This window comes from Leptonychotes weddellii, chromosome 9 (assembly GCF_054177405.1).
Source record: "Leptonychotes weddellii isolate Sample4059 chromosome 9, ASM5417740v2, whole genome shotgun sequence".
Taxonomy (NCBI): Eukaryota; Metazoa; Chordata; class Mammalia; order Carnivora; family Phocidae; genus Leptonychotes; species Leptonychotes weddellii.
In genome coordinates, this window is record NC_138377.1 from 98,458,712 (window position 1) to 98,472,900 (window position 14,189).

The window sequence follows — 14,189 nt, forward strand, 5'->3', positions numbered from 1 at the left end:
AAAGCTTTTCTTTGCCATGATATACACTTCAGTAAAGTAATATTACTGTAATGCCTGTCAGCTACTTCACTTAGAAATACAATCAGAAGGAACTGGAAATGAGAAAGAGAAAGATGGCCGTTTTGGGGGCAACTGAAAAAGATTCTGAATACAGAAAGAAAAAAAGAAGTGGGTTGAGAAGATGTGTTTGTATGAGAATGCCCAAAATAGTGATGTTTGAGGTATGACGGATCAGTGAAAACGGAGACTCCCCTCAGGGATCGAGAACTATGTGGTCATTGGGAAGGATTGTGGGCTCAATCCATGTCCCTATGCCAGTGACCCAGAAATGGGGCAGGAGAGGGGAAAATAGGGGAAGGAAGAAGACAAGAAAGAGGAGGAAGAGGAGGAGGAAGTGGAAGGGAGAGGGAGGGGGAGAGAGGGAAAGGGGAAGGGGAGAGAGGAGGGGGAGGAGGATCAGAGGGAGAGGATGTGGGAGGGGGAGGAGGTGGAGGGGAAGGAAGGTGGGAGGAGGGAGGGGGAGGAAAAAGAGGAGAAGGGCCCAGGTTTGATTATTAGTATTGAATTGTATGGTGTTAATAAGGCTGGAGAGACTTTGGGTAGCCCTCATCTAAACCGCTACCCAGTTGATGCTTAGTAAATATTTGCTGAATATTGAATGAATACGTTAATAATTACCTTTTGTGTAAAAGAAAGTAGGACATTTTTCTTTCCTGATGAGGATTATTAATTACAAAAGCAGGTTAAAGCAGAAAATCATACAAATGATATACACACACCTTTAACAGTTTATTTTTAACTTAAAGCACATGTACATTCACTCACTATTTTTTGATGTGGGGCCAAGGACTTTTCTTTGAGCATGAGCCCTTGATTGTCCTTGCACAGACCACACCCATAAGCATTATCTAAGGTTTCCATTTGGGTTTCTTTAACGTGGAGTGAGAATTTAAAGACGTTCGCAAAGCAATCCGAGTTCAGATGATTCTCAATTTTTATTATTTTTGCCCCTAATCATTTACAGTTGTCTCATCCACACCTAATTTGCCAGCAGTTTTTTTTTTTTTCTTGGCTACTTGCCTTATTGAGTCTTTCCAAAGCATTCAGCTTCATTTTTATAGAAACAGCTAACAACTACTCTTTTCTTTTTGTGCTCTGTTTCATGAGCTTGTGTACCATTTGAATATTTGTAGGTATTTACAAAGCCACCGGAATAAGCAGGTTTGGGAACATGGTTGACTCTGTAGGAGCACGACTCTTCTGGTGGGAGCAGAAAAGTATGAGGGTAGCGGGGAAGAACCGGGGAAGAATCTTTTATGGGAAGCCTGGTAGGAGAGCCATCTGAATGGTAGGCAGAGAGGAGAGGAAATAAAATCGTTTTTTGGAGGACTGCCCTGGCAAACCCCTACCTATAAAATGATGGCAGGCATTCAAACAGTATTGATTTTTCTTTCTGCCTGGCACAGCCCTGCACCTGGATCATGTCCTCATCACTCAGTACTTGACTGTGGGATTTGCTAGAACATTCTGTACCAAAAGGGGTTCAGTGGAGTCAAGTGTGATCACTGGGCTGCCAGTGACCCATTCCGTATGGACCCAAGTGGGTTGATAGGCCTCAGGGTAACATTGCCCCCCCTCCCCCAGGGGCTAGATCCTGTAACTATCAACTTGTGGAAATCCTCATTTTAGGACTGTCTTCCTTTTGCCAGTTCTTTTATTTTCCCAACAGAGAATTCTGGGATGGACTTAGAAAACCCTTTCATTGTTGGAGTGCGGCTGACGACAGCACTTTGCCTCTCTTCCGAGATTGACCGTTCGTCCCTCCCTCTGGTTCTTCTTTCTCTCTCACTTCATCCCATCCTTCCATTCTTGCACCTACTGGCTATTGGCCTGAGGTGGGACAGAGCTGTGTCGACTGCCTCCTCGCTGCAAGGCTGTATCAGAAACCATCTCCTCAAGAAATCTACCATTGAGGAGGGGAATTTACCAAAGGGTGTTGTGTCTTAAAAAGTCAGGCCGTGACAGACACCTCCCTTTTCCAGAGGCCCTGGTCCAGAAAATGCAAATGGCTGCAAGAGTTGAGAACCTGGAAATAAGCAATAAAAGCCAATATGCATAGATTAGGTGTCTATAAATCCAGGCTCCAAATCAGAAACGTTCACCCCACGAAAGCCAGGCAGGCCCTTTCCCTGAGGCTGCTGGTCTTGCTTTGGCTGCAGGTTAGTTCTGAGGCCAGGGCCGAGCTGAAGGGAGCCGAGTTAGGAGGACACAGGCTCATCCACAACGCAGTAAGCAATGCCTGACGGCGGGGAGGAGACAGCAGAGGGCCCACCGGATTCAGAACACCCCAGGCGTCTGCGCCTCTCAACCCGCCCTGGTCCAGTGCTCCCACCTTGTGTCCCACAAATGGTTTGATACTCAGGCTGGTGGTTCTGAGCCATCCAAAAGAGGTGACTTCAGCTCAGCATGCTCTGTAGAAGAAAGCAGGAAAATAAATAGAATGCAGCTTTTTTTTTTTTTAAATTTGGGATTGAAATGTTTAGCTTCAATTATTTTAAAATTTAGAAGGTTCTCTAGTGAGGCTGGATAAACTAGATTTTATCACATGTACTTACTTTCTGATTGTTTTTGCAAGCATGACAGAAAGTAAAACAGATGTGTGAAGCCACAGCGCCCAAGACTGGGAAGGAAAATTGATGTGATGAAATGCAAATGCTTGGTTTAAAGGGGTGTTGTGTTAATGAGGCCCCAGAGCACAGTGGTTAAGAGGGTCCAGGCCAAGGGTCTGACTGCTGGCATCGAAATCAGCCTTTGCCACTTAGTAGGTGTGTGTGACCTTCGATAAATGACTTAGCCTCTCTGTGCCTCAATTTCCTCACCTGCAGAGTGGTATATAATAAAAGTGTCCGGTGGGATGGTTGTGGAGATTCAATGAAATTATACCCGTAAGTGTTGAGATCCGTGGTAAACCATCCAATCTTCATTTCCAATGTCATTTGTAGCCCATCTCCCTCTCTTGTCTGCCTCTACTCTTTTTTTTTTTTTAAGATTTTATTTATTTATTTGACAGAGAGAGAGTGAGAGCAGGAACACAAGCAGGGGGAGTGGGAGAGGGAGAGGGAGAAGCAGGCTTCCCACCGAGCAGGGAGCCCGATGCGGGGCTCGATCCCAGGATCCTAGGATCATGACCTGAGCCGAAGGCAGATGCTTAACGACTGAGCCACCCAGGCGCCCCTGCCTTTACTCTTAACTGCTGTCAGAGGAGGGCCGTACATGGTGACAGGCATGCTGGGCAAACCTTTTTCATCTCCGGAGCATAGTAGGGGGAGATTTCACTTCAGTGCTAAGGTTTTGGCTCTCTTTTGCTAAGGTCAGTATAGTTTTATTAGTTTCCAGGTTGCTCCCCAAATATCTCTTGGGTTACACTAACTGAAGAAGAAAAGAAGTAAGATTTTTGGGTTTTGGTTGTTGTTGTTTTTGTTTTTTTCTTTTTCTTTTGTGTTTTCCTTGTTTTGTTCCTTGATAATGCGCAAGTGGTGTTGAGTTTATTGAGATGAACCCTGGTACGTGGTGGCTGTGATGTGATCCCCCCACACACCCGGAGTTGAGGATGGGTGGTGTGGGGGGTGGGGAGGGGTTGACCCAGGCCAATCCAGAAGCCCAGAGCAGAGCCCCAGTTCCATGCTATAAATCTTGTGCCAAATTTCAATGTGCGTTATTTTCTACCTGAGGAAATGAGACGGTGCAGTGTTTAAAATCTAGAACAATACTGGGGAGATGGCATTTTTTTTCCCCCTGTGTGTGAAATGTTGGGTCATTTCTACTGCAAGGTGAATCGGAAAGTCTTGGTAGGAATGTGGCTTCCCCCGCCGCTTGGAGGGGAGAGTGTGATTTGTTTGCCAAAGGTCCTGGTAGCCTTCAATCTGTCAAAACGTTGCAAGCTGGGAGCAGTTTGCCAAAGCAAACTATCAAAGTGAAATAACACACGAGTTGCACACACACAGACACACACATGCTCTCCCATTCCCCAAATATTAATTTTGAGTCGGGTCAGGAGGAGCAAGGGTTTGGGCTAGATTGTTGGTGTTTTGAAGCGGTGTGGGCACAGCTACGGACGACCAATTACGTAGGTATGTGTGAGCAGGGTGGGGTATCCTAAAACAGACTCTACTGAGCAGGGGTGGGAAATTTCCAGCCCTTGGCAGAGGTTCATCTGGCCCCTGGGGTTATATATTGCTCTGGCCTGCTGTTATTGCAGCCCAAAGAATAATTTCCCCTCTGGGGGAATTTATTCTATTCCATTCAGAGCAGAGCCCATTTAATAACTAAGAGTTTATTCCAGGATGAATTTTATTGGGTACCCCTATGCATTTTAGTTCCACTAGAACCCAGCTCAGTGAAGAAAAGAAGCATCTGAACATCTAAATATAATTTGTGTTGCATTTTTGCAACAAGAGGCACCAACAAACTTTTTGTTGCCATACCTCGTGTCGAGCTGATGAGAATAAATTTTGAGGGCATCACACAGAAATTGAAAAATACAAGTGATTTTAGTAAATCCCTCATAAACTAACTTTTAAAAGCTCCCAAAGTGAGTCTGGGCATTTTTGAATCTGTTGATTCGCACTATTTCCATTTATCTTGAAATTTCATAAGCTGTCAGGATGATGGGACATCTTTCATCAATTCAGTAAATTAAGCTTTTATTATATAGCAGACACTCGCTAGATGCTGGGGAATAAAGTAGGCACAAAACCAACTCCTTGCTCTCATGAAGCTTGTAGTCTAGTGGGTGGAGGGAGACATTTAAACGAATACTCAGTCTGTGAGATAGTAAGTGCTGTGGAGAAAAAGAAATAGGCTCTTTTGTGCAGGCCAGGGAAGGCTTTATGGAGGAGGGAGAGCTTTGGGCAGACACCCGAAAGAGGGGAGGGGACGAGCTATAGAAGTATCTGGGAGTAGACCAGGCAACTTGGAATGCCCTTCCTCTGAGACAGGGGAACACCCAGAATCTTCCCTCCTCTAATCTTCCACTCCCTGTCCTGCCCCAAGTTCCCTGGAAAGGTATGGAAGTACAGCCTGGGATGAGTGGTTATACAAAAGTGCTCCTGATTGCATTATAAATACGTGGCTTAGCTGTCTGCCAAGAACTTGGAGGGGCTGAGGTGTAACACATTTATGGAGCTGCTGTTTGTTTTTTTTAACAAAACCACTCTAATCTAGTTTTTTTTTTTTTAATGAGTAAACAGTGCCAGAATGTGTTACCATGATTCAGAGTTGTAGGCACAGGTTCATGAAAGGCTGTCTTTCACCTTGACTCATTTGAGGGAGGCCGGGCAGGTCATATTATTCCTATTTTAGAGATGGGGAAACTGAAGTCCATAGAGGATTTATTTGCACAAGCCCATGTAACTAAGGAGCATAGACTTCTTAGTTGCGACGCACATGCACCTGGGTTTGGAGGACAAACTGGATCCAGTAAGGATTCAGCTAGAACATACCTGTTCTCTTCCCACCAGCGTGGGAGGGGTTGATCCCCACCCCCCACACCACCCATCCTCAACTCCTTTAGATGCCCCTGCCTTGTGGCTGGAGGACATCTTGGGCAGTTTTCTTGTTTGTTGCAGGTTAATGAGCAGTCTTGTTTTCAAGTATCAAAAAGTCCAAAGAAAGGGCACCTGGGTGGCTCAGTCCAACTCTTAAGCGTCCGACTCTTAAATTTGGCTCTGGTCATGATATTAGCTCAGGTCATGATCTCAGGGTGGTGAGATTGAGCCCCATATCGGGTTCCGAGCTCAGTGGGGAGTCTGCTTGAGATTCTCCCACCTTCTCCCTCTGCCCCTCCCGGGCTCTCTTTCTCTCTAGAATACATAAACAAATCTTTAAAAAGAAAAGTCCAAAAAAGGTGTATGTGTAGAAAGGGAGAGCCTTATTGGTGGAATGCCTGTCCTCTTAGAAGCTTTAGTTTTAGTTTTCCTTCAGTACTTTTTGGTATTCGTCTAAGACATGAGTCACTTCACCATCAGATCTGTGTACCTGTGCACTGGATAGCGCAGAAATAGAACATTTCCATTGTCATAGAAAATTCTATTGGACAGCACTGGCCTAGATCCTCAGCGAGTTATAAACCAACTCTTTGATTCTCTTCATGACTAATTTCATATTATATTTTTCTGAATAGATCCCCTGCTTGGAAGGATTTTGCATATAGATATGCTACATTAAAAAGAAAATCTAGTTAGGAAAAAAAAAAAGAAAGTCTTGTCAGACATAAAAATTTTAGTCTCTCATCCAATTGAAAGTGTCTCTCCTCCTCTCCCAGACTGGGAGAGTGGGGCCTCAGACACCTGTAGCAGGAAGAGAGGGTGGGGCTGGTTTCTTCACAGCCCAGTTCTCTGCCCGGCCCCTCCCTCTGCCACTGCTGGGGGCTCCAGGGTGGAGCAGGGGAGAGGAGAGGTAACTGGGCAGAGAGTTTCCATGGGCTTGGTGCCCCTGGTGATCTGGTGTTGCTGACCTTGGGTTGGCAGATGTCTAAGTTCTGCATTCTCCTCTCCTGGGGCACTTTGGGTGGTCCTTAAGAACCTCCCCCTCATTTGGGGTCTCCTGCTACATATCTCTTTATGACCCTCCCCCAAGTCCCATACTCCATGGGTACCCACCACACATCACCTAACCCCGGCAAGCAGCCTTTGATGAGGTCCTTTCCAGACAACCTAAACCCAGCGTTTCATGGTGCCTGCATTCAGTTGACGGGAAAAAGCCAGCATCTTCTGTCCCTGCAAGTTCCAGAAATGTAGGCTGTCCCCCCTCCAGCCCTCTCTCTCCACTCTGCCCTCCCAGACACTCCAGCTACGTTTTGTCCTTTAGCTACTTTTCAGGGGAGAATCTGGCACCAGTCCTTATATCCCAAACATGGGGGCTCAGATAAAGCTCTCTACATGGTAGTCCTTCTTGCTTGTCTGGGGAGGGAACTCTGACTTTTCTTCTCCTACAGGAGAGGAGGAGGCTGTGCTCAGCACTCCTGCATCTCTCTTCAAAGAAATCCACACAGGGCAAACTTCTCTCATTCTCTGGCCCGCTCCTCGTGCAGGCTGGAGGTGGGGAGGGGCGACAACATGGGATGAGGGTGGGGCAGAGGGGGCACCTCCTGTTCTGGTCCTCAATAGATGGTGCAACCCTTCCTGTTTGGAATGGGTGTCTATGTACTACCCCTGGGCCTCAGCTTTGTGGCCTCAGCCGCAAGTCTAAGACGACCATGGAAAGGATGCATCTGGCACCTCATTACATGTCCCCTTTGCCCCGATTCCTGCCCCACTGCCGTCTCTGACCAGTCTGTTCACATCCATTCTGGGTAGTCTGCCAGGGCTTGGCTAATTTTCATACAAAGAGGGGCTTAGGGCAGCATTTAGGAAACTTGGAGATGGTGGGAGCCTTTTCTAACTCCACACGCCCTAACCCCCACGTTCAGACAGGTTTCCTCATGTCCACCTCCACACAGTGAGTTCTGCTTGGACTGGAGCAGTGTTTCACGTCTCACAATTGTGTTGGAAGCCTCAAAAAAGGGTGAGAACCACCCGGGTCACTCACCTGTCCTCAGGGTTAAACCCTAGAAAAGGATCCAAAAGATAACTAAGTAGGATAAGTGGCCTCTTTGCAGGGATGCTTCAAACAATGGCATTGATGATTTCAAGTCAAGGGACTTTGGGCATTTTAGTTAACTGACAATGTTTGTCTCTCCTCTGACTAACCAGCTGTATGGGGGTTTCCACCTCTGTCATCCTCAGTGATCCCTCCAGAAGGTGAGGACATTGAGGGTCAGATATCAGCTTGCCCAGGATCACCCAGATGGGAATGGTGGAGCTGGGATTCTAGCCTCAATGTGTTCGAATCCAAGGCGTCATCCCTCCCAGCACACCCTGCTGTCTCAGGGCCAGCTGGCTCCTATTCCTTACCTTCCCTTTATTTGATGACAAGTCCTAATCAGGGCTGGTGACAGTAGGGCTTAACACAGCTAATCCCGCCCATGGAGAACATCTGTGACACGAGAGGGCCAAGAATGGGCAGAGGGAAGGCTCCAAGGGAAGCACGGGGTGTAGGAGAGGAGCTTCCCTGGCCAGGCTCAGAGCCCCACTTCTAGCCGGACCTGACCAGCTCCACCAGGACCAAGCATGCACTAGCACTTTCTCTGTGTCTGTCCTCCCCAAACCTCTGAGCCAGCTTCTGTTGTTGTCCCCCTCTTACCCGGGAGGAGACTGGGACTCCTGAGGTTACACATCCTGACCTAGAAACCCTGCTGGTGAGTGGTAAAGGGTTTGATCCCAGATCTGCCCCCTGCCTTGGCCAAGCGCACAGTCCTGGGCTGCCTCCCCTGCCTCGAGGCTGGCCCTTGGCACCTTGGCTGGGTCACATCCCGGGGAGGGGGTTGGGCTGTTCTCTCCCTTCTGGGGATGAGGCAGAGCTGCTGCCTTCGACTGGGTGCTGTTGCCCGCACTCACGGCCCTGCCTGTTGCTGTTTTTCCTTCTCAGCTTCCTGGGTTCCCTCCTGCTGCTTGGACTCCAGCTCGTCTGCCCACAGCCCTCCAATGAACACAGAAAGGTAAGCCATGGCCGTTCAGAGGCTTTGCTTCTCTGCACAAGGGGCTGGGGGCACTCCAGGCATTGCCCCGAGTTTGGTTCTCTTTGGAGGGGAGTCTCCGCTAATCTTGAGAAGGGAGCACCATTTATAGAATGTTCACCAGTCCTCCTGTCCCTCCTAAGCCCTTGGAGCTTAAAAATGAAGCTGGTGCCCAGAGTCAGGGTCCGACCCGAGAGCATCGCTGGTGTTGCTGGCTGTGTCCTTGAGGATGGGACCCCGAGGGAGAGGGCACTGAGAAGACTACCCACCCGGGAGTGGTGGAGCACCAGCATGGAGCTTCGACCCCCTCTAGGGGCACTTTCAGGGGCCGCGGGTACTGATGGTTACAGAGAGAGCTAGCTAGAGCCTTAGCTGTAGCTATATGCAAGAGGAGCCCCGATGGGGAGCCCTGATCTTTGCTAGGAGGACGTAGCCCCAGGCAACCAGCAGCCAGGCAGGGAGGGAGCAGGGAAATTAAGAGCTGGCCCTCTCTTTCCTCCCCTCCTCCATTTCCGGCTGGGGACTCCCTTGAGCTGAGCCCAACCAAAAGAAGACAAGAATCCCTTGGTCTGGTCCTCAGAGGCCAGCCTCCAAGGCAACAGGGCTGGATGGAGAAGGGTGGACAGAACACGGGGGTGGGGGACACACGGACAGTATCAAGCACACCTCCCTTCAGGCTCTGTGGGTTTTGTGGCAGATGAACTTATTCGCTGCTGCCGAAACAAGCTGAACCAGAACAGGTGCATGATAAAAGCTTCCTTAGAAGCAGATGCATGAGGTGACTCTGAGTACGTCCCTAAAACCCCTTTCTGCTACCTAGGAGCTCCTCCTCTCTGCAAGCCACAAAATGCAGACACTTCTGAGAGGGATGGTAGGTCAGGCTTTCGTATCTGAGTGCGACCGAGTTGGTTGGAAGCTTTTCCGAGAGAGGGATTTCACAGGGGAAATCCAGGAAACAAGGGCGCAGACAAGAGTATGCACAAGGGTTTGCCTAGATGAGATCCTTCTTGCAAGATTCTTAATGCTCTTGTCTGCATCGTCTGACTTCTTTTAGGTCTGTGGCTTATGTTCTGGCTTTGTTTTTCCGGACCGGATATGAACCTGTATTGTATTGTATGCCCCGCTGGGATATTAGCTCCACGAAACTGCTGTCTTCCCAGCTCCTGGAAGGCAGCCTGGCATGTTGTAGGTGCTCAATAAAATACTTGTTGAGTGACCAACTGAATGAATGAATGAATGAATGAATGAATAGAAAACCTTGCCAAGGTCTAAGCATCATTTTGTTAGAGTCACTGGAAATTTATACCCCTCTCACTTGGCTGCATTATCCCCATTCATAATTTCAGGAAGTCAGAGAGGACAACTCCTATAGACTGAATGTTTGTGTCCCCCCCTAAATTCACCTCATTGAAGGTGAAACCTCATGTCCGATATGATGGTATCTGCTGGTGGGGCCTTTGGCAGGTGCTTACGTCAGGGGAGAGGAGCCCTGATGAAAGGGATTAGAGCCCTTAATAGAGTCAGGAGAGAGCTTGCTGCCTGCCCTGGGAGGATATGGGGTGGCTGGGTGATGGACATTGGGAGGATATGTGCTACGGTGAGCGCTGTGAATTGTGTAAGACTGATGAATCACAGACCTGTACCCCTGAAACAGATACTACATTATATGTTAAAAAAAAAAAAAAGAGAAGATAGTAGGAAGGGAAAAATGAAGGGGGAGAAATCGGAGGGGGAGACGAACCATGAGAGACTATGGATTCTGAGAAACAAACTGAGGGTTCTAGAGGGGAGGGGGGTGGAGGGATGGGTTAGCCTGGTGATGGGTATTAAAGAGGGCACATACTGAATGGAAAAAAAAAAAAAAAAGAAATCTGCCACCCAGAAAAGGCAGCCTCCAGATTTCTAGCCTGGATCTGGATTTCTAGCCTCCAGACTGTGAGAAGTAAGTTTCTGTTGTTTATAAGCCACCAGTGTCTGGTACTTTCTTTAAGCAGCCCCAACTGACTCTGACAAAAACGGGCACTGGGAAGTGGGGGTGCTGCTCTGACAAATGCATGAGATGGTGGAGGTGGCTTTGGAACCGGGTGGCGGGCAGGGACCGGAAGAACAGGGAGGTGTGTGCTAGGAGGAGCCTACATTGCCGTGAGGGGACTTTTCAAGGTGTTTGTGGTGCGAGCTTAGAAAGGGAAGAGGAGGGTTGTAGAGAAAGCCTCATCTGCTCAGAGAACGGTGATCCCGAACAGAAAGGTGGTGGACTGCGGATGGTGAAGGATGGATCTCGGACAGAAATGAAGAACATGTTATTGGAAACTGGAGGACAAGCCATGCTTGGTATAAAGTGGCAAAAAAAAAAAAAAAAAAACCAAAAAAACCCCACCAAAACTTGGCCGAACTGTGTTCGTGTTCTCGTGTTTGTGGAAGGTAGCACTTGCAAGCAATGAAATTAGATATGTAGCTGAAGCTATTTCGAAGCAAAGTGTGGAAGGAGTGGCCTGGTTTCTCTCGCCTGCTTGTGGTAAAATGTGAGAAAGGAGAAATGACTTAAAGATGGAATTGTTAATTGGAAAGAAAGCAGAGCACAGAACTTAAAGATTTGGAAAATTTTCAGCTAGTCTTGAAGAGAAAGAGAAAGTCTTCAGGAGAGAACACTAAGGGTGTGGCCAAGAGACCATTTGATAATGAGACTACTCCGCCATCTCACAGAGGCCAGGAACTATTTTCCAAGGCAATGGGAGAAGGGAAAGGAGGGGATGCCTGTGCCCGACCCTTCAGCCACCACCTCTCTGGATGGTCTCGCACTCTCTCCTCGGCTGCCCCAGGGGCTGCTCCAGCACCCGGATGAGGCGCAGGCTGTGCCCAGGGAGCTGCAGGGGCGTGGCTGCCTCCATCTTGATTTCAAAGGACCAGATCTCCCAGCAGAGCCAGGATCCCAGGCCCTAACCCTGGAGAGCCACAGGGGGGACAGGGCTGCCCAAAGCTGTGGGGGCAGGGCAACCAGGAGCCTTGGGGCCTCAACATTACCCAGCAAAGCTGCAGGCAGGAGCACGGTCCCATTGAGTCTGGAGAGCCAGAGCATCAAGCCAAAGAGGATTATTCCTCTTTGGTCTAAGGGAATTTGCCCCCTTGGGTTTTGGACTTGCTTGGGACTTGTTACTCCTTTCTTCTTTCCTCTTTCTCCCATCTGGAACGGGACTGCCTGTCCTGTGTCTGTCTCACCGTTGTATTTCAGAAGCACGAAACAGCTTTGATCAGGCAGGTTCACAGTTGGAGAGCAGATTGCCTCAGGATGAATTGTACGAATTTAGGCGATATTTAGCTTGGACTTTGGACCTAGACTTTAATGTTGATGCTGGAACCAGTTAAGAATTTGGGGGCTATTCAGATGGAATGAATATATTTTGCATACAAGAAGGACATGAATTTTGGGGGACAAGGGTGGAATATGATAGACTGAATGTGTCCCCCCACATTTATATGTTGAAACTTAATCCCCAGTGTGATGGTATTTGGAGGTGGGGCACTTGGGAGGTGATTTGGTCATGAGGGGATTATTGCCCTTATAAAAGAGATCCTAAAGAAATCTCTGGCCCCCTCTGCTAGGTGAAGGTACATTAAGAAGCCAGCTGTCTATCAACCGGGAAATTGGCTCTCCCAGACACCAAATCTGCCAGCCCCTTAATCTTGGACATCTGGGCCTCCAGAACTGTGAAACATAAATGTATGTTTTTGATAAGCCCCCTCTCCCCCCATCTATGGGATTTTTGTTATAGTAGCTGGCATGGACTAAGACAACTGTCTTTTCATTATTAAGTTACAATATTTATTGCTGTTTAAAAGTATCAGGGTTGTTAATCCTAATAGTTGAATTGTTGACTCAATTGTTGAATGAATTGTTGAATAGTTGAATCAATTTGCCAGTGTTTTGTTCTTGTTGCTCAAATAGACCATCATAGCTGAAAATATTTTATAAATGATCAATTTACTTTGCTATTGTCTTAATCTTTCAAGTTAGCCTGATGACTGATTATATATATATATCTATCCTGAACAAAAGGTTCACAAATAGGTATTGCCTTCATCTTTCTTAAGTATTTGTTTTGAGAAATGAAAGAAAAAAGGCTTATGAGTTACTTTGGAATGTTGAATTTTATTTTATTTATTTTTAAAGATTTTATTTATTTGAGAGAGAGAGTGAGCATGAGTGGGGGGAGGGGCAGAGAGATGGAGAGAAGCAGACTCCCCACTGACCAGGGAGTCTGATGCAGGGTTCCATCCCAGGACCCCGAGACCATGATCCCAGGACTCTGAGCTGAAGGCAGACGCTTACCTGACTGAGCCACCCAGGCACCCTTGGAATGTTGAATTTTAAAACTGAGCAGAAAGTATCCCATCTTGGCATATGGTATCTCCCCAAAATATTGTTAAGAACTTTGCAGTAGAAAGATAGATTAATTTCTTTTTCAAAATCCTTTATAGATTAATTTACTCGGAGAACATACATTTTAGGACAGCTTTCAAATATAATTATATGCATTTTGACTGACAGAGTCATTGCCATTCACCCTAGAGAAGAAAGGAGTCAATACTTTCTTGGGTGTTGAATTTCTTCTTGCTGTTTCATTAGAGCTTTGTGGAACTGTGGCTGTCATCCTGCCTGCTTGTATCCTAAGAATCCTGGCAGAGGTCCTAACAATGGTAGCATCCATTTATGGTAGCATCTGCGACATGAGAAGTAGGTACTTACTAAAACAGGGGTCAGAAATGTTTTTCCTATAAAGGACCAGTTGTGACTATTTTAGGCTTTCTGGGCTACAAAGTTTCTGTTATAACTACTCAGCTGTGCTTTTGAAGCAAAAAGGCAGCCATAGACAATAGGTAAATGAATGTGCATGGCTGCATTCCAATAAAACTTTATTTACAAAAACAGGTGGTTACCTGGATTTGGCCCATGCCCACAGTTGGCAGACCACCACTCTAAAGTCTGATAGAGAGGAGTTAACTGCATGTATATGTGTTTTGGAATTTGAAGGTGGAAGTTGTCTCCTTCCGGAACTTGAAGGAACACAAAAGATTGGAGAAAAAAGTCTGTTTTTTCATTAAAACATAAGAATTATGATTGCTCTCATTGCTTAGATAAATCATAATTGACTTCCTGCTGACCCATTGTTTTATGACAAAATCCACTCCCAATCTGTAGCAGAGAGTGGCAGAAAGAATTAGAAAACCATTTATGGTAAATTCTTTAAGGATAGCATTACTAATTTGTGCATATTGCAGTTTAGTATGTATATGAAAACTACCCACTAAAAGACCTCTCTTTTTCTTTTTCATTACAATAGCATGTCCAACTTTAGCATATGGAAGCATTTCTGCAGTGTAAGTTATTCTGAGGAAAAGACATAATTTGTAAATGCTGTCAAGTAAACTGTGCTTTTCTAAATATGGCTCGGGTGACTGGATACATCTCTGTCTCACATTGGTGCAGGAGAAGAGGACTCTGGTGCAGAGCATCAGTAGCTCTTTTCAGATATTTCTATCCAGAGTCTTCCTCTTGCTCCTGCAACAAGGACAGTAT

At 46.8% G+C, this 14,189-nt stretch overlaps 1 protein-coding gene and 1 non-coding gene across 2 annotated transcripts in view; both read left to right on the forward strand.

The window, feature by feature from the left end:
• The window catches only part of LOC102750267 (uncharacterized), a 612,045-nt gene that overhangs the window by 338,400 nt on the left and 259,456 nt on the right, over positions 1-14,189 (forward strand). The window lies entirely within an intron of this gene.
• The window catches only part of LOC145723325 (thrombospondin type-1 domain-containing protein 4-like), an 83,747-nt gene that overhangs the window by 27,429 nt on the left and 42,129 nt on the right, over positions 1-14,189 (forward strand). The window contains exon 4 of the mRNA XM_081829718.1: positions 8,527-8,596. Coding sequence (XP_081685844.1) covers positions 8,527-8,596 — 70 coding nt within the window. The remainder of the gene's footprint in view (positions 1-8,526; positions 8,597-14,189) is intronic.